Source organism: Saccopteryx leptura, chromosome 1 (genome assembly GCF_036850995.1).
Source record: "Saccopteryx leptura isolate mSacLep1 chromosome 1, mSacLep1_pri_phased_curated, whole genome shotgun sequence".
NCBI lineage: Eukaryota > Metazoa > Chordata > Mammalia > Chiroptera > Emballonuridae > Saccopteryx > Saccopteryx leptura.
The window spans coordinates 143762624-143790127 of NC_089503.1; the positions used below are offsets into that span (position 1 = coordinate 143762624).

A 27504-nucleotide genomic window follows, 5' to 3' on the forward strand; every position below is an offset into this window, starting at 1 on the left:
GACGTGCCGGCGCTGCGGCCCTTCCCCTGCGTCACTTTGGTGGCGGGAAAAACCGCCTTTCTCAACCCTTCCTGCGCAGTATCTCTTCTCGGAGCCGGGATGGAGGAAGTAACTGCCGCCGGGTCCGCGGAGTCCGGAGAAGAAGGCTCCCAGGCGGCGCGTCCTGAGGACCCCATAACCCTGCTGCTCAGGTTGTTTCCTCTGGCCCGCTGGGCCGGAACCGAGCGCGCGCCGTAACCAAGAGCTCCGCCTTTCGCTCTGAATGCCTAGAATGTTTCGATTTCTGACTGGGTCGCAGAATATCTGCGTGTTGCGCCATTCGATGAAGCTTCTTAAATCCCCGTTCATCTTCGGAAAGGAGAGAGAAAATGACACCTTCCTACGACAATTGCTAAGGGAGTTAAATGAGATTGTGTGTGGCAAGGGTTCAGCATTGTGCCCAGAGCCCCGAGAGCCTTCGGAGCTGTCATTTTCCCCGCCCAAGATGCCTTATCAGCTCACACCCTGGGGCCGCGATTTTCAAGCAGGTTATGGGGTGCATCCTAGTCCTGAGCTACTGGAGGGAGGTTGCCCGCCTCTTTGTTTTACTGTTACGACCCGTTTCGATTCAGAAATTTCATACGTTATATTTTCTACCAACTGTGCTTTTTGTACCTTTTTCCTAAGTAGGTGCTAGGGACGTGTTGGGCAAATGAGTCTGTAAATTTAAAATCTGTGTTTTTTTAGTTTGCTCACTTTTGTTAAAAATGGCTCTGGGCAGCGCCAGGTGTATGTGGGTCTTTGAAATTGCAAATTACCGTCGTGCTTGGGAAGGCCCATTGTTTTGCTAATGGGTGCTGGAGGAGAGGTTTTCGCGCCTGAAAGTAAAGAAAAGAGCAGAAGGAAAAGGAGAGGCAGAAGGGTCATGTTTGCAGGGAGAGCAGAGAAAATGCAGAATGCTGAAGAAGCCAGTTTGTGCAGAGAAAGGAGGTATGCAGATGGAGAACGAGATGTGAGGGACTTTCGCAAGCTCCGCTGAGACTGGTTGGACCTTTGATTCTAGGCTAAACCCGAGAAGAATCTCCTGGTTGTGGAACTGGAGAATGTGTCAGTGGCTTTGGGAGCGCTGTTTTGCTCCTCGGCCAGTGTGAGACTTTAATAAAGGAATGGCCCACCATTCTTTGGCTTCACTGTTTCTTTACCGTCTGCCGGAATCCAATGGGAACAGGCATGTGAATGACCTCATCGACCGCGGCAGCTACTGTCCATACAGGCAGATTTGCTAAGAAAGAGCATCAGTCTTTTAAACCAATGGGCAAACCACAACCAAGCCCACCTTACTGCCTGTTTTTGTGTGACCCGCCCTCAAGCTAAGAATAGTTTTTGTGTCTTGAAGGGGGGGGGGGGGGTTACAAGAAGACTGGTTAATAGAAAATTCAAAGTTCAGTGCCCTTAAGAAAGTGTTAATGAATCACAGCTTTCCTGCTAAAAGGACTAAGATGAATGCTTACAACAGAGACCCATATAGCTCACAAAGCCTAAAACATTTGCCAGTTGGTCCTTTACAAAAGAAGTTTGCAGACTGTTCTAAATCATAACGAGTTGTTTTTTTTAAATAAGCACTATAACTTTTGTTCAGTCTCACTGCTTTGACAAAATAAAGTGAAGGAGTCACTTTAAAAATTCCCTCCTATTTCCTGACCAGGCGGTGGCTCACTGGATAGAGCGTTGGACTGGGATGTGGAGGACCCAGGTTCGAGACCCCAAGGTCGCCAGCTTGAGCACAGGTTCATCTGGTTTGAGCAAGGCTCACCAGCTTGAGCCCAAGGTCGCTGGCTCAAGCAAGGTGTCACTTGGTGTGCTGTAGCACCCCCCGTCAAGGCACATATGAGAAATCAATCAATGAACAACTAAGGAGCCACAATGAAGAATTGATGTTTCTCATCTCTCTTCCTTCTTGTCTGTCTGTCCGAAGAATTGATGTTTCTCATCTCTCTTCCTTCCTGTCTGTCTGTCCCTATCTGTTTCTCTGACTCTGTCTCTGCCACAAAAAAGTAAAAAAATAAAAACATGATAAAAAAAAATTCCCTCCTATTTGCCTGACCAGGCGGTGGCGCAATGGATAGAGCATTGGACTGGGATGCGGAGGACCTAGGTTCAAGACCCCGAGGTCGCCAGCTTGAGCGCAGGCTCATCTGGTTTGAGCAGAGGTCGCCAGCTTGTGCGCAGGCTCATCTGGTTTGAGCTAAGCTCACCAGCTTGGACCCAAGGTTGCTGGCTTGTGCAAGGGGTTACTCGGTCTGCTGAAGGCCCACGGTCAAGGCACCTATGAGAAAGCAATCAATGAACAACTAAGGTGTTGCAACGAAAAGCTGATGATTGATGCTTCTCATCTCTCCGTTCCTGTCTGTCTATCCCTCTCTATCTCTAAAAATAAAATAAAAAATAAAAAACTACCCTCCTATTTGCAATATGAAATAATAAAACATTGAAGATAAAAGATCTTTTCCATCTCAGCTAAAAAGGAACTAATCCTTCAATGTGTCTTATACATGCTAGCCTAATTAACATCTAACAGGTTCCTCTTTTCTTTCAGAATTTTAAAACAGAACTTTAGAAATTTGTCTAATGTTTTATAGCTTTTTAAATAGGTCTCAAAGTCACAGAGCAAGTTTCAGATTTATGAAACGGCCATGTAAGTGTAAAACTTATTTTAAGTACAGCTTAATAACTACTATTTACATATAACTTTTCTACTTAGTTTATATATGATTTTGAATTAAATAGAATAGGACAACTAAGAAACTGAATTACTTTTCTATCCAAGGATTAATAGCTTTGTTCCTTTTCTAATTTGAGCATGTTACCATCTGGTTATAACTGATTAGTATTTGCAGACTTCCATATTTTCATCTAGTTTTTTGTGTAGCAGTAATCATTAACCCCCACTTCTCTGTGGCCCATTAAAGATTTATTTATTTTAAGTCATTTACTCCTTTTAATATTTTTTTTACTGATTGATTTGAGAGAGAGAGACATCGATTTATTCCACTTAATTTTGCATTCACTAGTTGCTTTTTATATGTGCCCTGACCTGGAATCAAACACTCAACCTTGGAGTATGGGGTGACACTGTAACCATCTGAGCTAACTGGCCAGGACAAAGATAAATTTAAATATACAGATGATGTATTATAGAATTTGTACACCTGAAACCTATATGTTTTTATTAAACAATTTCACCCCAGTAAATTCAATAAAAATGTTTTAAAGGCCCTGACCTGTTGGCTCAGTGGTAGAGCGTCGGCCTGGCGTGCAGGAGTCCCAGTTTCGATTCCCGGCCAGGGCACACAGGAGAAGCGCCCATCTGCTTCTCCACCCCTCCCCCTCTCCTTCCTCTCTGTCTCTCTCTTCCCCTCTCACAGCAAGGCTCCATTGGAGCAAAGATGGCCCAGGCGCTGGGGATGGCTCTGTGGCCTCTTCCTCAGGTGCTAGAACGCTAGAATGGCTCTGGATGCAACAGGTGACGCCCCAGAGGGGCAGAACATCGCCCCCTGGTGGGCATGCCTGGTGGATCCCGGTCGGGCGCATGTGGGAGTCTGTCTGACTGCCTCCCCGTTTCCAGCTTCGGAAAAATGAAAAAAAAAAAAAAAGTTTTAAAAATACATTTAAAAATCAAAATTTTAACTTTCATTCACAGATGTTGTTTTCCACTCTATTCCACTTTATTATTTTCCTCTAAGGCCTTAAAGTTCTTTATGCACATTTTAAATACAATAGGGCCAGCCTGACTAGGCGGCCTAGCTGATAGAACATTGGACTGGGATGCGGAGGACCCAAGTTTGAAACCTCGAGGTCTCTGGCCTGAGTGCAGGCTCATCCAGCTTGAGCTTGGGATCATAGATATGACCCCATGATTGCTGGCATGAGCCCAAGGTTGCTGGCTTGAGCAGGGGGTCGCTCGCTCTGCTGTAGCCTCCCCCAAGGCACATGAGAAAGCGATCAATGAACAACATAGGTGCCACAACAAAGAATTGATGCTTCTCCTCATCTCTCTCCTTTCCTGTCTGTCTGTAAAATATCTGTCCCTCTCTCTAACTCTCTGTCTCTGTATAAATAAATAAATACAATGAGGCCAAAGTAGGCTTTAAATGCTGTTTATTTATATTCATTTTGTTGTATTAGCTTCCAAATAATGAGTTGCTATATCTTACAGTAATGAGTAGAAACCTCAATAAACATATGACTTCCTTTTTATCTGTTTTCAGGCTGGGAGCACAGACAAAACAACAACTTTTGGAATATAAATCAATGGTTGATGCAAGTAAGTATTTGCATTTTCAAATGAGGTTTTGTGAGTTTGATGATGAACAGTGCTCTAGGGAAAAGAAAATCAACTTTACAAAAATTTATTTTCTTAGGGAATAGGAGTAGCAGCATAATGCTGTACTACTATATCATGTAAGAAGGCAAAAAACATTGTAGAATTGTGCACCTGAAACCTGTATAATTTTATTAACCAGTATCACCTCAGTAAGTTCAATAAAAATTTTTTTTAATTAAAGGCAAAAAAACAGGCTCGCCCTGGTCCTCCAGAACTAGTTGGGGATTCAGGAAATAGACATAAAACAACTAAATAGCAATGACAGAAGATTGAGTCCTATTGATTAGAGAATTAAGAAGTCCTGATGAGCTTAAGGAATCAGAACTTACTACCTTTCCTAATATAGTAATCATTTTTTGCCATCTGATTCGTAAACCCTTGGGTCAGAAAGGTAAGTTTTTCAGGTTATTTGTGACATAGGCCGACAGAGACAGGGAGAGAGATGAGAAGCTTCAATTCTTTGTTGTGGCACCTTAGTTGTTCAGTGATTGCTTTCTCATATGTGCCTTGACCAGGGGGCGTTACAGCAGATCAAATGACCCCTTACACAAACCAGTGACCTTGGGGTCATGTCTATGATCCCGCACTCAAGCCAGTGACCTCGGGGTTTCAAATCTGGGTCTTCTGCATCCTAGTCCAACGCTCTATCCGCTGCACTGCCGCCTGGTCAGGCACAAAGGTTTCATGAACCTTTCTTTCTCTATGAATACGCTTGAAAAATAAAACCAAATAATGGTGGATCAAGAATTGTGATTCCACACAGTTAAAACAAGGGGTCTCATAGATGTCTGAATCACTTCATCTAAATCTGTGTTTGAATTTAGGTAATTTTCAGACTCTGCTCAAGTTTTTTTTTTCTTTCTAGCAAGAGACAGACAGGAAAGAAGATAGATGAGAATATCAGCTTATAGGTGCAGCGCTTTAGTTGTTCATTAATTGCTTCTCAGACATGCCTTGACAGGAGGGGGCCTCCTTCTGAGCCAGTGACCCCTTGCTCAAGTCAGGGCCCACCGCCTGACCGGGTGGTGGTGCAGTGGATAAAGTGTTGGACTGGGATGTGAAAGACCCAGGTTTGAGACCCCGAGGTCATCAGCTTGAGCCCAAGGTCGCTGGCTCAAGCAAGGGGTTACTCAGTCTGCTGAAGGCCCACGGTCAAGGCACATACGAGAAAGCAATCAATGAACAACTAAGGTGTTGCAACGCGCAAAGAAAAACTAATGATTGATGCTTCTCATCTCTTCGTTTCCTGTCTGTCTGTCCCTGTCTATCCCTCTCTCTGACTCTCTCTGTCTCTGTTGAAAAGAAAAAAAAAAAAGAGTGAACCTGTGCCACCACTGATCAGGCAGAGTGTGAGACTTTCTGAGTTTGAGTTTTTATCTAGGAAATCTATTACTACCCCACGGTCACAAAGATTTTCTCCTGTTTTCTTCTAGAAGTTTTATGCTTAACATTCAGGTCTGATCTCTTAATTTTTGTGTGTGGTGTGAACTAAGTTAAGGTGTTTTTTTTCATTGGAAATGCAGTTTTTCTAGTAGTATGTGTTAAGAAGACTTTCCTTTCTCTGTTATGTATGTGTGGGTCTGTTTCTTGGCTCTTTCCTATACTTCCTTGAGGCATTTGTCTGTTCTTAACAGTAGTACCAAACTGTCTTTCTTTTTTTTCTGAAGTTGGAAATGGGGAGGCAGTCAGACAGACTCCCGCATGCACCCAACCGGGATCCACCCGGCACGCCCACCAGGGGGCGATGCTCTGCCCATCTGGGGCGTCACTCTGCTGCAACCAGAGCCATTCTAGCATGTGAGGCAGAGGCCACAGAGCCATCCTCAGCGCCCGGGCCATCTTTGCTCCAATGGAGCCTTGGCTGCAGGAGGGGAAGAGAGAGACTGAGAGGAAGGAGAGGGGGAAGGGTAGAGAAGCAGATGGGCGCTTCTCCTGTGTGCCCTGGCCGGGAATCGAACCCAGGACTCCTGCACGCCAGGCCAATGCTCTACTACTAAGCCAACGGGCCAGGGCCCAAACTGTCTTGATTACCATAGCTTTATAGTAAATCTTGATATTTGCTACTGTAAGTCCTCCAACTTTGTTCGCCTTTGTCAAAATGGTTTTGACTATTCTAGGTCCTCTGCATTTCTATATGCATTTTAAAATCACCTTTTTTTCTGTAGAACAATTTCTATACATAGATAGAATTTGACTGGGATTTGTTTAGGCTCTTTAGATTAATTTGGAGGAAATTGTTACATTAGCAATATCGATTCTTTTTCTCTTTTCTTTTTTTACAGGGACAGAGAGAGTCAGAGAGAGGGATAGACAGACAGGAATGGAGAGAGATGAGAAGCATCAATCATCAGTTTTTCATTGCAACATCTTAGTTGTTCATTGATTGCTTTCTCATATGTGCCTTGACGGGGGCTACAGCAGACCGAGTAACCCCTTGCTTGAGCCAGCGACCTTGGGTCCAAGCTGGTGAGCTTTGCTCAAACCAGATGAGCCCGCGCTCAAGCTGGCAACCTCGGGGTCTTGAACCTGGGTCCTTCTGCATCCCAGTCTGACGCTCTATCCACTGCGCCACCTCCTGGTCAGGCTTGATTCTTTTAATATATGTACATTCTGTGTTTTTTCATTAAAATATTTGGTAGTGTCAATGTAAAAAACACTTCCAAACCTGCAAAAACTTTTATGAGTTTATTTGAGCTAAACTGTCAACAATTGCCAGGAAGCAGAGTCTCAACAAATTGAGAAAGTGATCCAGAAAATGGCAGTTTCACCACTTATTTTATACATTAGAGTCAAAGGGGTTACATGAAATTGATTGGTGATAGATTAGAGAGGCAAGAGAGCAGGGAAATCTCTGGGATTGGAGAAAAAGTAAAGATATATATGCTAAAACTTCTTTTACATAGGGAGGCATAAAATGGGAAAGGTAATTAACATGATAATAACAATGTAGGGGTTTGTTGGTTCCTACTAAGGGATGCCTGCCCTGAGGGGGACAGGGAAAGATTGCCCCTACATTTCAAAGGCATATTATCAGGTACATTATTGTAGATGCAAAAGGCAACAGACAAGCTTCAAAGCAAGCATTGACCTTAGTCCAGATAGAGAATAACTTCTTAGTACCTGACTACCTGCCATTAACCGCTTTTAGTTAAATTAGTTTCCATTTCAGACCATCCTGTGTGTTTATTTTAGATCCCTGAGTTTGTAAGGCTACCGAGCTTTCCCTGAGCTGTCAGATCCAGCATGTAGTCCTTTTTTTATCTACAGCAGTGTTCAGTGTAGAGGCTATACACATATTTTGTTAAATTCATTCTTGAGTATTTCCTGTTTTTGAATGCAGTTGTGCATGGTATTTTTAAATTTTAACTTCCAACTTGTTTAGACATACTAATTTTTTTATATTGCTCTTGTTCATATTTTACTCCCTTTTATTTTCTATAATTTTAAAATTGTTCTGTCAAATATAATAGCCACTAGCTGTATGACTGTTGGAACACTTGAAATGTTGTTAGTCCTCATTGAGAAGGGCTATAAATGTAAAATGTGCAGAGAAGAAAAGATTGTGAAATATTTCATTAATAATTTTAAATTGATTACTTGTTGAAATGATACTGTGAGGTTGGTTGGTAATGGGAGAAGGTCACATGAGGAACCACACACGCCCATGCCTGCCAAAAGAAATGGCCCAGTAGCATTTTGAAAAAAAAAAACAACTCTCTGTCAGCCAATGAAATTTTGCCGCCTACCAACGCTATAAATTACCCCCCCCCCAACACGGGAGAAGCTGCACGACTTCCCTGGCCCCTGTCTTGTAGACCAGTGAACCTCACCCAGGAGCGCTTTAAATAAAGCTTTTGCTTGTTCGCACTTGGTGGCTACGTCCTTCTTTCATCCTCTGCAAAAAATACCTTACAGATACTATTTTAGATCTGTTGGGTTAAAGAAGCGATATTAAAATTATTTTTACTTGTTTCTTTTGTAATGTGGAAACTAGAAATTTAAAATTACATATTTGCTGCGCATTTGTGGCTTGCATTATGTTTCTGAACAGCACTGTTATAAAATGTTTCTAACTTCAAAATATTTATTTGTAGATAAAGAAAAAACTCCAGAAGAAATCATTCCAGAAAAGCAAATTGAAATGTATGTTATATTTTAGATTTTATTTGTGGTTTTTACTAAAATTTAATAACAATATCTGTAAGGCCAGAGGCTGCCGCCATAGTGGCCATGTACATGCAGGTTCTCCTTGAATTCGGACCGACAGTAAAGAAGCAGTGTAGCCAAAAAATTGGTGGGCCATTCCTTTATTAAAGTCTCGGACTGGCCGACGGGCAAACAGGCAGGAAAAACACTTCCTTTCATTCAGGACTCCCAAAGCCCTGATGCATTCTCGGGTTCCACAACCAGGAGAATCTTCTCCGGTTCCTCCTAGAGTCAAAGGCCCCACAAGCCTCAGTGGAGCTCCCAAAGCCCCTCAGCTCTGGTTCCCCATCTGCACTCCTCTCTCTTTGCACAAACATGGCTGCTTCCTCAGCACTCTGCACTCTCCTCTCTCACTCTGAAAACATGGCTTCTTTCTCCTCCTTCTGCTCGCTCTTTTCAAAACTTTCAGGCGCAAAAACCTCTCCTCAAGCAAATATTCACAAAACAATGGCCCTTCCCAAGCAAGAAGGTAATTTGCAATTTCACAGACCACAAATACCTGGCGCTGCCCAGCCACTAATGCAAACTATAAGTGAGCAAACATAAAAATCATTTTTTACAAACTTTTTTGACTAACAATATCCATGTTATAACACTTTCTTTTTTTCACCTTTATTTCCCAAGTAATTTGTCATTCATGTATTGAGAACTTGTTGATATGGGATTGTAGACTTACATATACACGAGTGATCCTATTAGCACTTTGACATTCAAAGTATCTCAGGAGATATACCAGTTTACCAAATCTGTAAGTGCATTGGTGTGGCCTAAGAATACTTTTATTTAGATTGAGGCATTTTACTTTTTTCAAAGGTTTACTTTATACATTTATTCTAATAGACTTTTTCTGATATTGCTAAAATTCTTTTGTACATGCTTCTTTGATAGTAAAATTGAAGACCTGGAAAAAGAAATTGAAGAGGTGAAAATTGCTTTTGATATGAACAAGGTTGCATTAGACAGGTAATTATTACATTTCAAGTATAAGCATTGTAAACTGAATGCAAAATGGGTATGACTTGAGGCAGAGAAAATATTTTAGTTTAAATTAAGCAAAAATTGATTGGATAATGGTCACAAATTTTGAGCCCTGAGAGAAGTTACATCATTCATTAATATCTTTAGTTGAAGAAGTTACATAATATCTGTATAGGGTTAATAAGGCCAGTGTCAGTCAAGGCAATAGAAATTTGAGATTAAATCCCATTCAGTGTTTGAAAGGATTATGTGGAATTGTTTATTCCAATAACTGTTAATTGAGTAAAAAAATTGTCATTGAGTTTAAGTAAAGTATATTTTTAATTATGTTTTTTATCTATATTTTAAAATTCACTCAACAAATATTTGAGTGCTTGCTATGTCCTAAGCTTTGTGCTGTTACATAGTTGTTAATAAAATAAACATGATCTCTTACGGATTTACGAATTAATAATCTCAATTAAGTGAATAACCTTTTAATACTATTCTCTTGTATTTCTGGCTTTCCCAGATGAATTGCTTTGTATATTTAATTGAAAAGTAGTTTAAAGCACTATTAATTGCTTCTGATAGTGAGCTTTTTTTCCATCGTGTATGCTGGCTCATTATATAGATCATATTTTTTTAACTAAGGTGACTTCAGAGGTATTATGAGATCTCCTTTGAATGAATAGAATTCTCTTGTATGTGACAAAAGGGAAGGGCTCTCTTATTGTTGAGTTGATTGCCTTATTATTACTTATTAGCTCTTTGAATTTTAAAGTGATTTGTGGAGCTTGTTTGTATGTAGGTATATTAGTTTACAGATAAATGTGGCTTCGTATTCCCTAACTCTTTGTTTCAGGCCCTTGTTGATCTCTGTAGTGCCTTAATGCTCATTGCTTCCTCCGAGCACCAAAGTGGATGGATGGTTTAGAGAACGAGGCTCAGGATGGATTCCAGGTCACAAGGCCCTTCAGCCTGGCAAGGCACAACCACATGCAACAGCTCCATCCATCTTAGTGTTTTTACATTTCTGTGACTTATTTATCAAGTATTTCCCATACAGTAGAATTGATGTTTATTTAATTTATTGGGTTTACGTGGTTCGCCAAACTATATAGGTTTCAAGTATAAAACTCAATATAACACCATCTACAATACTGTTTTAAAACGTACTTAAGTTTTCTGTTATATTTAAACAGAAATCAATCTTTAACTTTTCATATTTAAAGTTTTTTTAGTGTACCATAGTGTTATCCATGTTTTCTTATGCAAGCTTTTCTCCTCTCATAGGATGCAACTTTCGATGGCACTTAGAGAAAACCTGGAGAGAAGCAACATTCAGACTAGGTACTTTTTTTTTTTTCTTGATTTGGTAAGGATGAGAATAAGGGAAATTTGTGTAATGACTTTAGGTTCGCGATTTTTTTTTTTTTTTAACTGTCACTGCCAGCCTCTTTCATCTGAGGAATAAGAAAAGTGACACAATTTTTGTGGCCCTCCTTGGCAGCTTTTATAGTTTCGCTGACATCTTGATCATAGTGCAATGCTAAGATGCAGTTTAGGTTATTTTTTGTTTTTATTTTTACAAAAACAGAAACAGAGAGAGAGTGATAAATAGGGACAGAAAGACAGGAACGGAGAGGTGAGAAGCATCAATCATTAGTTTTTCGTTGCGACACCTTAGTTGATTGATTGCTTTCTCATATGTGCCTTGACTGTGGGCCTTCAGCAGACCAAGTAAACCCCCCCCCTTTTTTTTTTCCTGAAGTTGGAAATGGGGAGGCAGTCAGACAGACTCCCGCATGTGCCTGACCGGGATCCACCCGGCACACCCACCAGAGGGCGGTGCTCTGTTGCAACCAGAGCCATCCTCAGCACTCGGGCCAACTTTGCTCCAATGGAGCCTTGACTGTGGGAGGGGAAGAGAGAGACTGAGAGGGAGGAGAGGGGGAGAGGTGGAGAAGCAGATGGGCGCTTCTCCTGTGTGCCCTGGCCGGGAATCGAACCCAGGACACCTGCACGCCAGGCCGACGCTCTACTACTGAGCCAAGCAGCCAGGTTCAGTAACCCCTTGTTCGAGCCAGCGACCTTGGGTCCAAGCTGGTGAGCTTTGCTCAAATCAGATGAGTCCACACTCAAGCTGGCGACCTTGGGGTCTCGAACCTGGGTCCTCAGCATCCCAATCTGATGCTCTATCTACTGCGCCACCACCTGGTCAGGCTAGGTTATTTTTTTTTAATGTTTATTTTATTGATTTTAGAGAACAAGGAAGGAGGAGAGAGAGAGAGAGAGACAGGAACATTAATCTGTTCCTGTATGTGCCCTGATGGGGAATCGAACCAGCAGCCTCTGCACTTTTTCAGGACAATGCTCTAACCAACTGAGCCATCTGGCAAAGGCAAAGCAATTTGGGGTTTTTTGTTGTTGTTGTTTTTCTTTGTGACAGAGGGACAGATAGGGACAGAGACAGACAGGAAGGGAAAGAGAGGAGGAGCATCAGTTATTTGTTACGTCCCCTTAGTTACTCATTCACTGCTTTCTCATATGTGTCTTGATGGGGGCGGGGGGTATAGCAGACCGAGTGACCCCTTGCTCAAGCCAGTGACCTTGGGTCCAAGCTGGTGAGCTTTGCTCAAACCAGATGAGCCCGCGCTCAAGCTGGTGACCTCGGGGTCTCAAACCTGGGTCCTCCGTGTCCCAGTCCAACACTCTATCCACTGCCACCACCTGGTCAGGAGCAATTTGGGTTTAACCAGATAGTCTAAAATTTTTTAAAGGAAGGATTAAAAGTTAAGTTATGCATTGTTTACTAAAAACCAGTCACAATTCCATCTTATTTAATCCAATAGCAACCCAGTGATAGATAGAAAGTATGCTCCTTATTTTTCATTGGCAGAAATGAGCTTGTATCCATTAAATAATTTGCCAAGGAATATAAAATAAAGAATCTGGCAGTCAGGGTCCTCTATAATCTGGTTCTAAATGTCTGGCCTCAGGGACCTTACCTATGATTTTATCTCCCAAAGATCTGAAAAGAAGATATAAAAATCCGTTTCCACAAGCAGTGGAAAAACACAAGGATGGATCTGTGCACTTCCCCTATTTTTGGCATCTTAGTTCAGACTCATGCATATTCTTCCCATATTCCTTTTTTTTTTTTTTTAATTTTAGAGAAAAGGGATGGGAGAGAAACATGGATTTGTTGTTCCACTTGTTCATGCTTTGATTAGTTGATTCTCATATGTGCCCTGATTAGGTTTGAATCCACAACGTTGGCGTGTTCAGACAGTGTTCGAAACAACTGAGCTACCTGGCCAGGGCCTCCCTGTATTCATTTAAATCCTAAAATCTGAATTTGAGCTCACTAACTATTGTTCCTACATAAAATCAAAGCTTAAAACTGAAAGACAGAAACCACAGGCTGAACCTAGAGGCTAGTGTGTTCCAAAAGGAAAGTTTATTTTAAAAACACCTGGGTGCAGGCAGGCTGAGACCAACAATGGGTGTCAGCCCCGAGGGAGGGATGGAGCAGGGGTTATATGGATCCATCTAAAGGCCTTGGGCAAAGGCAGCTGCAACAGAGCTTCTTCTGTTTATGGTTGGGAGTGGCTCCAGAGTTCCTCATAATTGTCTGCACCCTAATTAAATGGTCCCTTATCGGCATCCAGCTTCCATGCAAGGGGATTCTGAGCCAGATTACTGAGTAGGCAAGTCCTTCTTCCTCCTTCAGGCCTGCATTGTGCTTAAGAAAGATGGTGGCTGAGTAGCCATTTTATCTATCAAAAACATTCTTAAGTTAAAGGAGAACAGAACAGGTTCGTCTATAAACTTTATGACCAAATATAGCTATAACCAGTAGAAAATGAGTTCAGCTCTCTGACATCTGTATAAAGATTCCCTTTATTCAGCTTCTCGAATGCACTCCTACAGTATCAGAATAATTAGTATTACCACAATGATCACATTGCTGGTCTCATTGCAAACCTGACTCAATCTAAAATCCAAGGTGTGAGAGTGGGGAGGGAGGTTGGTGGGGAGGACAGCTAGCAATCCATATTTAACAAACTTCCTAAGGAATTGTGGCACTTTGAAATATGAGAACTGTTTTTGCCCACTCTCCTCCCACTCCCCAGTCTTACTTCACACCCTTTTGGCTCCAGCCATTCCAAACTACTCGACTTAGGTAATTACTTCATGTCCTTTTTAAGATTTAAGGATGTACCTTGCTGCACTCTGCACAACTCTTACTGTGGTTCTTATCCGTTACTGGCTGTGAAACCATTCTATGGTGTGGATTTATCTTTCTCCCCCACCACCAGGTGCTTTTGAAAACAGGTCCTGTGTTTTATTCTATTTTATATTCCTGGTGCCTCGCACAGTTCTTGGTATGTAGTAGTGTTGGTCAATTGAAGCATCCACCGGGTATAAACAAATGTCGGAGACTTTCAGAGGTATAGATGTAACTTTATTGGCCAGTTTCACCTGCGCAGGGGCGAATTCCCTGGTATCCGGAGACACCGTACTCAGTAGGAGCTGCAAATGGGAATCGCGCCTGGCGCTTACAGCTAGTTCCTTATATATATCCTAAGTAAGCAAGCATAATACAGAAGCAAAAATAGCGGTTACTTATTCGCTAAGGGAGTTGCACATAGCATAGCAACAGGGGCTGGGTCTAGCTCTTTGGCGAACTTCAAACATAAACTTCTGATAAGGGTCTCTAACCAATGGAATGCAAACGTTTGTCTTCCTTTGTTCTTAGCCTTACAGGGTCCCTATCCTTACCTCCCTGTCTCTGCGTCTACACTCTGGCAATCCCAGCACACTTTCCTGAATCTAACAATTTGATCTTTTCTTGATCCTTACACAAATAAGTTTGTAAATATGTTATATATGTTTGCTCGCTTATAGTTTGTATTGGGTGTGAGGGACAGGCTGTAAGCAAGCCTGGTCATTATAGCCTAAGGCTTAGTTTTTTTTTTTTTGTTTTGTTTTGTTTTTTTTTTGTATTTTTCTGAAGCTGGAAACGGGGAGAGACAGTCAGACTCCCGCATGCGCCCGACCGGGATCCACCTGAGCGACACTCTGCCCACCAGGGGGCGATGCTCTGCCCCTCCGAGGCGTTGCTCTGCCGAGACCAGAGCCTCTCCAGCGCCTGGGGCAGAGGCCAAGGAGCCATCCCCAGTGCCCGGGCCATCCTTGCTCCAATGGAGCCTCTGCTGCGGGAGGGAAAGAGAGAGACAGAAAGGAAGGAGGTGGGGGGGGTGGTGGAAAAGCAAATGGGCGCTTCTCCTATGTGCCCTGGCTGGAAATCGAACCCGGGTCCTCCGCACGCCAGGCCGACGCTCTACCGCTGAGCCAACCGGCCAGGGCCAAGGCTTAGTTTTAAGACTAAGCTTCCTCCCCCCCCACCCTTGACTGTTGCATGATGTGGGGTGGTGCACTCTCATGAGGAATCCCATTATGCTTCAGATAAGTGACTTTGTATCAGAGACTTCCTTGTTTGTATATTGGATTAAAGGTTTTGATTTCTACACTGTAAAATGGGGCAGAGGAGCCCATGCTGGAGGAGAGCAGAGAAAGGCCACGTTGGAGAAGAGAAGCAGCCAAAATGGCTGAGTGCTGAAGGAGAAGCCAGTTTGTGCGGAAAGTAGGAGATGGGGAACAGAGGTGAATAAGGCTGGTGAGGTAGACACCTTTTTTTTTTTTTTTTTTTTTTTTTGAGGTAGACACCTTTGATTCTAGGAAACTCGCATAAGTCAGTGGCTTTGGGAGCCCTGAATGGAAAGGTGTTGGGCAGATAAAATATATTATGCTCACTTTGTTAAAGATGGCACTGCCCACATGGAAGCCATTGCCCAGATGATATTAATGTGTGTTGGGAGCAGGCTGTGGGCAGGCAGGATCTTTGTAGCCTGGGGCTTGGTTTTAGGACTAAGCCTTTCCCGCCCTTTTTGATGTGGGGTGGTACAATTCAATCATGCCTCAGAGAAGTGACTTTGTATTAGAGACTTCCCTATTTTGTATATTGGATTAAAGGTTTTTGATTTCTACACTATAAAATGGGGGCAGAACAGGAGCTTGCTCTCTTAGTTCCTGAGATTAGCATTAGAGGGGAGAGAGCAGAGAGCAGAGAAAGGCCACGTGGAGGAGGCCAGGAGAAGTAGCCAAGATGGCAGAGTGTTGAGTGAGAGGCCAGTTTGTGCAGAGTTTGTGCAGGGAGAAGGAAGGAGATGGGGAACAGAGGTGAATAAGTCTGGTGAGCTAGAAACCTTTGATTCTAGGAAACTCGGATAAGTCAGTAGCTTTGTGAGCACTGAATGAGTGGGTTTTGGAGCCCAGTGTGTGTTTTTACTTGCCCAGCGGGTGCAAGCTAGGATTAAAGATGATGGCCCACCAGTTTTTGGCTCCTTTGTTTCTTTACCGAATCAAATGCGAACCTGCATGAGCCGGGCTGCTGTGATGGTGGCCCTGGATACTGGCTTTACAAAAGGGAAGTGTTTTCCCACTGTGTGTATTTCTTGCCCGCCAGGTGCAAGCTAGGATTAAAGCTAATGGCCCACCAGTTCTTGGCTCTGTTGTTTCATTACCATCTGTCCGAATCAAATGCGAACCTGCATGGGCCAGGTGGCTGTGATGGTGGCCACGGCTACTGGCTTTACAAGTAGGCACTCAGAAATATTTGTTGAAAAATGGGGAGCCTGGCCTGTGGTGTCACAGTGAATAAAGCATCGACCTGGAATGTTAAGGTCACTGGATCAAAACCCCAGGCTTGCCCTGGTCAAGGGACATACAAGAAGCAACTACTCCGAGTTGATGATTCTCGTTTTTCCTCCCCCCCCCCCCCACCTTTCTATCACCTCTCTCTAAAATCAATAAAAAAAATCTTTAAAAACCTGCCCTGGCCAGTTGGCTCAGTGGTAGAGCATCGGCCTGGCGTGCAGGAGTCCCGGGTTCGATTCCCAGCCAGGGCACACAGGAGAAGCGCCCATCTGCTTCTCCACCCCTCCCCCTCTCCTTCCTCTCTGTCTCTCTCTTCCCCTCCCGCAGCCAAGGCTCCATTGGAGCAAAGTTGGCCCGGGCCCTGAGGATGGCTCTGTGGTCTCTGCCTCAGGCTCTAGAATTGCTCTGGTTGCAACAGAGCGACGCCCCAGATGGGCAGAGCATCGCCCCCTGGTGGGCGTGCCGGGTGGATCCCAGTCGGGCGCATGCGGGAGTCTGTCTGTTTCTCCCCGTTTCCAGCTTCAGAAAAATACAAAAAAAAAAAAAATCTAGAAAGATTCACTTAGGTGTCAACTGGTTACCGAATGTTGGGCTAATTAGGTGAAATGATCTTTCTATTTATTTGTATATTCACTAAAAATGTGTTAAATGCCTAATTAAGTCAAAACATCACTCAGATCATTTTCCCCCTAAAATTTACAGAATAAAAGAGAAACATGGGTAAAACACACACACAAAAAAAAAATCTTGAAAAAAAATGAAAAATGGAATAAAAATCAGCTTATTCAGTGAAACTACTCTGTATGATATTGTAGAGATGGATGCATATCATTAATCATTGTCAAACCAACAGAATGTACCGTACCAAGAATGAGCCCTAATGTCACCTATGGACTTGGGGTGATTATAATGTGTCGAAAAAAGTTTATTATTTATAACATATGGACCTCTCTGGTGTGGGATGTTGATAGTGGTGGAGGCTATGTATGTGTAGGGGTAGATGGTACATGGACTTAACCTTCTGTTCAATTTTGCTGTGAACCTAAAATTGCTTAAATTACATGTTTGTTTTTAAAGCAACTTATTAGCAAGTTATTAGAGTTTCTTTCTCCCTAAATGTGAGATTTTTAGAAATGTTTTTACATGGTTAAATTTTTTTTTTTTTTTTTTCATTTTTCTGAAGCTGGAAACAGGGAGAGACAGTCAGACAGACTCCCGCATGCGCCCGACCGGGATCCACCCGGCAGGCCCACCAGGGGGCGATGCTCTGCCCATCCTAGGCGTCGCCATGTTGCGACCAGAGCCACTCTAACGCCTGAGGCAGAGGCCACAGAGCCATCCCCAGGGCCCGGGCCATCTTTGCTCCAATGGAGCCTTGGCTGCGGGAGGGGAAGAGAGAGACAGAGAGGAAAGCGCGGCGGAGGGGTGGAGAAGCAAATGGGCGCTTCTCCTGTGTGCCCTGGCCGGGAATCGAACCCGGGTCCTCCGCACGCTAGGCCGACGCTCTACCGCTGAGCCAACCGGTCAGGGCTTTGTTATTTTTTGTTGCCTGTTACTAAAAATTTTTCTGGGGATATGCATCTCTACTTTTATACAGAAATTTAGTTTACATCAAACTTTTCCAGATTAATTTTATTAAATGATGACTTTCTATTGAATTGTACAGTTAACTTAATGAAAGTAAATGTGTGCTAATTGATTCCTTCATTAATGAGATTTATTACCTTTAACTGAGGCTAACATATTTTTTATTCCTTTTCAGTGAGCACGTGGATAACATGAAACACATATTAAAGCTAAGTAAAATGATAATGAAATTACAGCAGGTAACTACACATTAGGCGGCTTATGCATTTTCATGATTTCAGTAACGCTTTCTTGCTGGTAACTATATATGATAAAATAGGATTACCCAAAGGGACTGTATGATTGGAATTCACTGTCCTTAAGTTTTTTCTCTCTTTTTCATAACTATTATTTTTCACTAATATTGCTAAGTATCTACTTATAATTGAGCTACTGTCTCCACTCTAGTTGTGTGGAAGTGAAGGAATTAAAACCGGAGATTAGAAAACATGAGCTAAGAGATAAAGTTCAGTAATAAAACGTATTACAGGTTTGTTCTTAGGTAATGTGCCTTAATCTTTTTATTTCTAATAACAGGAATCTTGGGATTTGGAGGAAAAACTGCTTGATGTTAAAAAGAAGAGATTTGGTATGTAATAGAATAGTTTTTGTTGAGGTTTTTCCTTTGTTTTTGTGTAACATTTTTTCACTTACAGTGGAGATTAATAAGGTGACACCTCAGGTACATACTGAGAAGTTTCTTAATTTTTAAATTTTTTTAAAATTTTATACGTAATTTATAAAGTAGTATATAAAATGCATTTTGTTTGATATATTTTTGTTGTTTTAGAATGTTAAGTCATGAAATTAATACACTCAGTATTAAGTGAATACAAAAAATTAAGTGATACAGAAAAGTACAGTGGGAAAGTTGTGCCTCCCTCCTGTGTGACCACCAGTAAACGGATTTATATGTACATAATTTTTAAATAGTCAGTTGATACGTATGCTTCTACAGCTTTTTTTTTCTTTTTCTTTTTCTTTTTTTTTACAGAGACAGAGTCAGAGAGAGGGACAGACAGACAGGAATGAAGAGAGATGAGAAGCATCAGTCATCAGTTTTTTGTTGCGACACCTTAGTTGTTCATTGATTGCTTTCTCATATGTGCCTTGACCATGAGGCTACAGCAAACCAGTAACCCCTTGCTCAAACCAGTGACCTTGGGTCCAAGCTGGTGAGCTTTGCTCAAACCAGATGAGCCCGCGCTCAAGCTGGCGACCTCGGGGTCTCGAACCTGGGTCCTCCACATCTCAGTCCGACGCTCTATCCACTGTGCCACCGCCTGGTCAGGCTGTACAACTTTTTAATGTAATGAACATGAGATGGCTTTTTTGCATTAAAATTATTGAAATATTTCTTTTTTTATTTTTATTATTAATTTTAATGGGGTGACATAGATCAATCAGGGTACATAGGTTCAGAGAAAACATCTCCAGGTTATTTTGTCATTTGATTATGTTGCATACCCATCACCCAAAATGAAATTGTCTTCCATCACCTTCTATCTGGTTTTCTTTGTGTCCCTCCCCTCCCACCACCCCCTCCTTCTCTTGAAATATTTATTTCAAAAGTAGTACACATTCTCTGTTAGAAAATTTGGAAATAGTCTGGTTGGGTGGTGGAGCAGTGGATAGAGCGTCACACTGGGACGCAGAGGACCCAGTTTTGAAACCCTGAGGTCGTCAGCTTGAACACAGGCTCATCTGGTTTGAGCAAGGGGTCACTCAGTCTGCTGCAGCCCCCTGATCAACGCACATATGAGAAAGCAATCAATGAACAACTAAGGTGCCGCAACGAAGAATTGGTACTTCTCATCTCTCTCCCTTCCTGTCTATCTGTCCCTGTCTGTCTCTATCGCGGTCACAAAAAAAAAAAGAAAATTCAGAAACAGAAAAGTATACTTAGGAAAAGTTAAATTTTTCCCTGGCCTGGTTCAGTGGTAGAGTGTCAACCTGGCGTGTGGAAGTCTGGGTTCGATTCCCAGGCAAGGCACACAGGAAAAATGAGCATCTTCTTCTCCACCTCTCCCTCTTCCCTTTCCCCTTCCCCTTCCCCTTCCCCTTCCCCTTCCCCTTCTCTCTCTCTTCCTCTCGTCTTTCTCTCCCGCAGTCATGGCTCTAATGGTTTGAGCAAGTAGGCCGGAGGTGCTGAGGATGGCTCCATGTCCTCAACTCAGGCACTGAAATAGCTGAGTTCCTGAGCAGTGGAGCAGAGGCGCCTGATGGGCAGTGTCACTTTGTAGGGGGCTTGCTGGGTGGATCCCATTCCGGGCATATGCGGGAGTCTATCTCACTGCCTTCCTGCCTCTCACTTAAGTTTTAAAAAAATAGTTAAATTTTTAAAATTTACCATCGAGAGATAATCTTCAGTGCTTATTTTTTATAAAACTGGCATCATTATATTCTGTTGTAAACTGCTTTTTTCATTTAACAGTGTAGGCATGATTTATTATTTTAAAAATACAGATTTGTCTGGCTGCAAGTAATGTCAGAGTCAGAAATAGTCTTGGTCATCTGATCTAATAATTACCCTTTGGATGTGTAATATTTTTTTCATTGCATTCCAACCAATTTTTTTAATTGAATTTATTGGGGCGACACTGGGTAACAAAATTATCCAGATATCAGGTACACAGTTCTAGCATTCCAACCTACTTTTGGTACATTAATGTCAGGGAACCAAGCTCCTCAGATATACCCATTTATGTTTTCAAATAGTTTAATTCTTAGAACATTTCATGAATTACCAAAAATAGTTGATGTTTATCCCTGGAGAAGAGAACCTTGCTTTTCAATAAGATTTATCTTGGGACACACCACAATAAGCATTGACCCAAGCTCTATCTCTGGCTGTCACAAAAATAAAAACAAGAATGGAAGTAGTGTCAACAGTTGAGCTGACTATGATGAAGATTAAAAAGGAAAACTAGGCTCTGGCCAGTTGGCTCAGCGGTAGAACATAGGCCTGGCATGTGGAAGTCTTGGGTATAATTCCTGGTCAGGGCACACAGGAGCAGCACCCATTTGCTTCTCCACCCTTCTCCCTCGCCTTTCTCTCTCTCTCTCTCTCTCTCTTCCCCTCCCACAGCCAAGGCTCCATTGGAGCAAAGTTGGCCTGGACACTGAGGATGGCTCCATGGCCTCTGTCTCAGGTGCTAGAATGGCTCCAGTTGCAACAGAGCAATGCCCTAAATGGGCAGAGCATCACCTCTTAGTGGGCTTGCCAGGTGGATCCTGGTCAGGCATATGCAGGAGTCTGTCTCTCTGCCTCCCTGCTTCTCACTTCAGAAAAATACAAATAAGTGATAGATGATAGATAGATAGATAGATAGATAGATAGATAGATAGATAGATAGATGGATGGATGACAGGAAAACTAGAGCTACCTGCAAGCGAGTCAAGTGAAGAGACTAGTGTTATACCACCTGACATAAAACAATTAGAGATCAGTTAATGGGAAGAATATACTTTATCCTAAGTGCAATTGGTAGCTTGACAGGTTAATGGAGGCTAAGTTTTTGTCACTACAAGCAAAGGTAGAGAAGTTACAGACCTATGTATCTTTAATGTATTCCAAATCAATGCAGGGTACTTCTCCAACTGGGAGGCTGTACCAAAGTCATCTCCCAGATCAAACTAACCCTCCACTGGCTGTCACCATTCCTCATACACAAGTCAAGCCTTGTGACATATGGGATGATTACTAATTGTTCAACAAACACAATTTAATCAGTTTAATGCTTACTAAGCAAGGTGATACAATATCTCTATACCTCAACTGGACAGTATCCTGCCATGAGAGTATATCACTGTAACATGTCATGTTCAGTACCACCATCATGTTCAATTAAAAAAGAAGAGAAAGCCTGACCAGGTGGTGGCGCAGTAGATAGAGCGTCGGACTGGGATGCTGGGACCCAGGTTCGAGACCCCGAGGTCGCCAGCTTGAGCGCGGGCTCATCTGGTTTGAGCAAAAAGCTCACCGGCTTGGACCCAAGGTCTCTGGCTCAAGTGAGGGGTTACTCGGTCTGCTGAAGGCCCGCGGTCAAGGCACATATGAGAAAGCAATCAATGAACAACTAAGGTGTCGCAACGTGCAACGAAAAACTAATGATTGATGCTTCTCATCTCTCCGTTCCTATCTGTCTGTCCCTGTCTATCCCTCTCTCTGGCTCTCTCTCTCTCTCTGTCTCTGTTAAAAAAAAAAAGAAGAGAAAAAGAATTTATTTTGGTGGTATCTTATTTTCTAAATAAAGGAGTGAAAGCTATTTCCTTACATATATCTCCTGCCAATTTTGATACCCAGAGTAGGTCCTCTTTGACACAATGTCCATCCAAACATTTATTGACAGCTGTCATTGTCATATATACAAACCTTGATTATTTGCATTGCTAACTATAAAATTAAGATACTGATATTTTGCACCAGCAAAGTTATATTCTGATCAAAATAAAATGACAACCTAAAATGCTCCTTATTAAAAACTTTCTTTAGATTGAAAAAAATCATAATTTTTAAAGATTCTTGGTTATAGTAGTTATATATAGTGTATTACTTTGTTTTTAACCTCATAGAATTAAAACGTGCTTCAGAAAGCAAGTTTTTAGAAATACAGACTGAAAAGAAAAAACAGGAAGATGATTTGGACAGTATGGAAAGTTCAGAAAAAATAAAGACCTTACAACAAAAGCTACAGATGGAGATACAAATGACTACAGTTACTCAACATGTATTCCAGGTAATGTGTCTATAAATTAGAAAGGAAGGTAAAGACTTTTTTATTAAATGCTTGATTCTATTGCTTTGAGACTTACAGGTGGTCTTTGATTTTGCATAATAATTTAGTACTAAAAATTGGTCTGTTTATATATATCTGGAATTCATGTATATTTAATGTTTAAGGCTTTGATTTTTCATTGTGGCATTTATAAGTGGGATGATTTTTAGCAGCTCTGTAGACACAGACTGGTATAATGGTGGGGAGCATTAGACTCCATGTTGGGAGTTAGGGATAACATAGATAGGGTCATGGGAATCTAGAGTTAAGATACTGACTGCTACTTCATAGTTACTGACTTTGAGCAAATTATTAACCTTTTTTTTTTTTTTTAATTTTTTTATTCATTTTAGAAAGGAGAGAGAGAGGGAGAGAGAGAGAGAGAGAGAGGAGAGAGAGACAGGGGGAGGAGCTGGAAGCATCAACTCCCATATGTGCCTTGACCAGGCAAGCCCAGGGTTTTGAACCAGCGACCTCAGCATTTCCAGGTCGATGCTTTATCCACTGCGCCACCACAGGTCAGGCAATTATTAACTTTTCTAAGCGTCAGTATCCTTGTTTAGAAAGAGTGGCTGTGAAAACTAAAGAAAATGGTTCATGTTAATATGTCTGGTTCAAGTAAATTCTCAATAAATGTTGGTAGTTATTATCATGACAGTTTTTAAATTTTAAGTATCATTTTTATTCTGGAGGGTATTTTAAATTATAAAATATCGAACTATTTAAATACTTAAATTACCATTTTTCAATTAAAAAGATGCACAGTTAAAACTATCATATGTAAAGCACATTCCTATTATGTATAAAGCCCATTCTTGTAAACTATGAGGTCTTATGTCTCACCATAAGAAATTCTTCCCCAGCCTGACCAGGCAGTGGCACAGTGGATAGAGCATCAAACTAGGATGCAGAGGACCCAGGTTTGAAACCCCAAGGTCACCAGCTCGAGCACGGGGTCACTGGCTTGAGCGTGGGATCATAGAAATGACACCATGGTGTCTGGCTTGAGCCTAAGATCACTGGCTTGAGCAAGGAGTTACTCGCTCTGCTGTAGTGTCCCCCACCCCTGTTAAGGCACATACGGGAAGACAATCAATGAACAACTAAGGTGCCGCAATGAAGCATTGATGCTTCTCAACTCTCCCTTTCTGTCTGCCTTTCTGTCCCTCTTTGTCCCTCTCTCTGTCACACAAAAAAGAAAAATTCTTCCCCAATAGTCCCTTGGAGAAATGGCCTGGTACCTTGCTTATTATATGTTCTTTACAGTCTTTCTGGGTTAAGGAACAAAGGTTACTTTCCTGGGAGGTGGCAAAGAAAGAACCTCAAAACATTTTTGGGAACTTGAGGCATTCACCTAAATCTATAAGTATTGCAGGCAAAGCCTGATGGCAACTATGTGGCTGGGCTTCTTCACCCTGAGAGGCTCATTAAAATTCAATCTGGAGCCTGACCAGGTGGTGGTGCAGTAGATAGAGCATCGCACTGGGATGCAGAGGACCCAGGTTCGAGACCCCGAGCTCACCAGCTTGGACCCAAGGTCGCTGGCTTGAGCAAGGGGTTACTCGGTCTGCTGAAGGCCCGCGGTCAAGGCACATACGAGAAAGCAATCTGAACAACTAAGGTGTAGCAACGAGAAATTGATGATTGATGCTTCTCATGTCTCTCCGTTCCTGTCTGTCTGTCCCTATCTACCCCACTCTCTGACTCTCTCTGTCTCTGTTAAAAAAAAAAAAAGAAAGAAATGAAGCCTTACTGGTAGTGGCGCAATGGATAGAGTGTCTACCTGGAACACTGAGGTCCCAGGTTCAAAACCCCAAAGTTGCTGGCTTGTGCATGGGCTCATCCAGCTTGAGCACAGGAGAGCCAGCTTGAGCATGGGGTCACCGGCTTGAATGTGGGGTTGTAGATATGATACCATGGTCACTGGCTTGAGCCCAAAGGTTGCTGGTTTGAGCAAGGAGTCACTGGCTTGGCTGGAGTGCCCCCCTCCCCATCAAGGCACATAAGAGAAGCAATCAATGAACAACTAAAACGCTGCAACTATGTGTTGATACCTTTCATCTCTCTTCCCTTTTTTTGCTAAAAAAAAAAAAAATAGAAATGAGGGTATAAGAATTTTACTGTTTTTCTAATGATCAGAGTAAATGTTCGCTTAGTTTGGTAATTATTTGATAAAATCAGTGAAAGGATTTTTTAAGCTTGTTAGAATTTTTAAAGTCAATTTGAAAAAAACTTTTTCTTGTATTACAGAACCTCATTTTGGGGAGTAAAGTCAATTGGGCAAATGATTCTGCCTTTAAGGAAACTGTTCTGCAGCTTGAGAAGAATCTAACTATGATCTAATAGGAATTTTATCTGATGTGTTTCTGTCTTTATGTAATTTAAATTGCAAATTTCAAATAAAATGTGTTCTTTTGATGTTTTTGGAACTTTTTTTATACTGCAATTTTTCTTTAGTTTAACACTATAACATGGAATCTATTTTATATATGATAATTAAAGTGACTGGAATACTCTAAAAGAAATCTGAAAATCTTAGTCTTGCAAGCGTTAGGAAAGACATCATTTAGTTCAGCTTTCTACTCACTTTCTATAATATCCCGAAAGTCCCAACTGTCATTTAGTTTCTATTTTCTTTTTTGTTTTTTTTCTTTCTCTTTTTTAAACTCTCACTTGGAATACCTTTGTGCATTTTTTTGTCAACCAAAATATTAGAAAAATTAGAAAAGTATATCCACGTTTTTATTTTTTTAATTGTCAGTTGTATTTTATTCAGATAAATTTTTAGATTTATCTCACTACAGATTTTTTTTTTTATTGAGATATAATTGACATATAACGTGGCATACGTTTAAGGTATACAGAGTGTTGAATTGACCACCATGGCATCAGCTAACGTCAAATAATTATTTCCTTTTTGTAGTAAACACATTTAAGATCTAATCTCTTAGCAACTTTGGAGTGTATAAGTATCAGTAACTATACTCACAGTGCTGTGCATGAGATCTCACAAACTTATCCTCCTTGTGAATGTATGTTTGTACCCTTTGACCAACATTTCAATTCCTCAATCCCCCATCCACATCTTTAAACAGAGACCCTAATAAAACACCTCAGCCTTGAGGAAAAAGATATAAAAAGGGATAATAGTTGTGGTTATTGTAGAGGAATTGTAACTTTTTTTTTGTATATCTGTTTATTAAGCATTACTTTTTAAGTTAAAAAAATAAATGTTGCTCTTTTAATTAAAAAATAGAATTTGGAAAAAAAAATAGAATTTGACACTTTTTATATATCCCGTTCCATCTTTTGAAAACTCTAATTTGAGCTATTTATTAATTTGGAGTTGTTGATCATTTTTATAGAAAACAGTATTCTTTAAAAGACTGAACAACTTGAAAAGATGCACTGCTGTTAGTAATAGCATTTGAAATCTGTTCTTTAGATTAATAATAAAAATACAAAAATAAGTTTGGCCTAAATTTGTATGCTAAACACTTTTCTTTGGAATATTTATAGCTTTACTTTATTTTTTGATAAATCAATTTATTTATGTTTATTCTTTCTGCCACAATGTATTCTTGGAAATCAAATACATAACTTGTAAAACAGGGCATATTTTTGTTTTAGAAAAACATTCTGTAAAATGCCTTCCTGATCTAAAGATACAGCATTAAATAAAACATAAATGCATACTACATTAGTGAATCTCAATGAGTTATCAGTATCATCTGAATAATATTTTTTATTTTTCTGGAATTCGATTATTGTAGGGTCAGGAGCCACCATCATGGCCATTCACATGCAGGTTCCCATTGGATTTGGGCAGACGGTAAAGAAATGGTGGAGTCGGAGGATGGTGGGCCATTCTGTTTATTGGTGTCTCACCAAGACAGGCAAACCACAAGAGAAGACAAGGGAAAAGCAGAAACCCAGCTTTTCCCATGAAGGGCAAGGAATCAGGGAGGCCCCTGTAATGGTGATAGCAGGAACCAAGAGAGAGCAAGCTCCTGATCTGCCCCACTTTATAGTATAGCAATCAAAACCTTAAACCCAATATAGAAACAAGGAAGTCTGATACAAAGTCACTTATCTGAGGCATAATGGGATTCCTCATGAGAGTGCACCACTCCACATCATGCAACAGTCAAGGATGTGGGGAAAAGCTTAGTCTTAAAACTAAGCCTTAAGCTATAATGGCCCGGCCTGCTTACAGCCTGTCCCCCACACCCAATGCAAACTATAAGCGAGCAAACATATATATCATATTTACAAACTTATTTGACCAACAATTATCTTCTGTATTCCCCTTAAAATCCAACTTACAGAGAGAAATTAGGTTAGCTTTTCCTGGAATCCTGTTTGATAGATTCATGAATTTACCAGAACTTCCAACTGCCCTTTTGTTGTCCCACCTGGCTGCCTGACCTCACCCTTACTTACTAGATAATCGTCCCTGAGGCAGAAGAGTTCCAAGAAGCTGGCCAACCGCCTCAAGGAGAAACGTTCCAGAAAGCTAAAACGATAAAATCATGTTGGTCAAATAAGTTTGTAAATATGATCTATATGTTTGCTCGCTTATAGTTTGCATTGGGTGTGGGGGACAAGCTGTAAGCAGGCAGGGTGGTTATAGCCTAAGGCAGGGGTCCCCAAACTGCGGCCCCCTGAGGCCATTTATCCGGCCCCTGCCGCACTTCTGGAAGAAGCACCTCTTTCATTGGTGGTCAGTGAGAGGAGCACATTGACCATCTCATTAGCCAAAAGCAAACCCATAGTTCCCATTGAAATACTGGTCAGTTTGTTGATTTAAATTTATTTGTTCTTTATTTTAAATATTGTATTTGTTCC

The 27504-nt window shown here is 41.4% G+C and overlaps 1 protein-coding gene across 1 annotated transcript; it reads left to right on the forward strand.

Moving 5' to 3' along the window:
- CENPH (centromere protein H) lies at positions 1-25079 on the forward strand. The gene is made up of 9 exons (XM_066360814.1): positions 1-191; positions 4248-4303; positions 8458-8506; positions 9458-9532; positions 10823-10879; positions 18015-18078; positions 18416-18467; positions 22454-22617; positions 24907-25079. The coding sequence occupies exons 1-9, from the start codon at positions 100-102 to the stop codon at positions 24997-24999; spliced, it is 702 nt and encodes a 233-aa protein (XP_066216911.1). The 5' UTR covers positions 1-99; the 3' UTR covers positions 25000-25079.
- The last annotated feature ends 2425 nt before the right edge of the window (positions 25080-27504 follow it).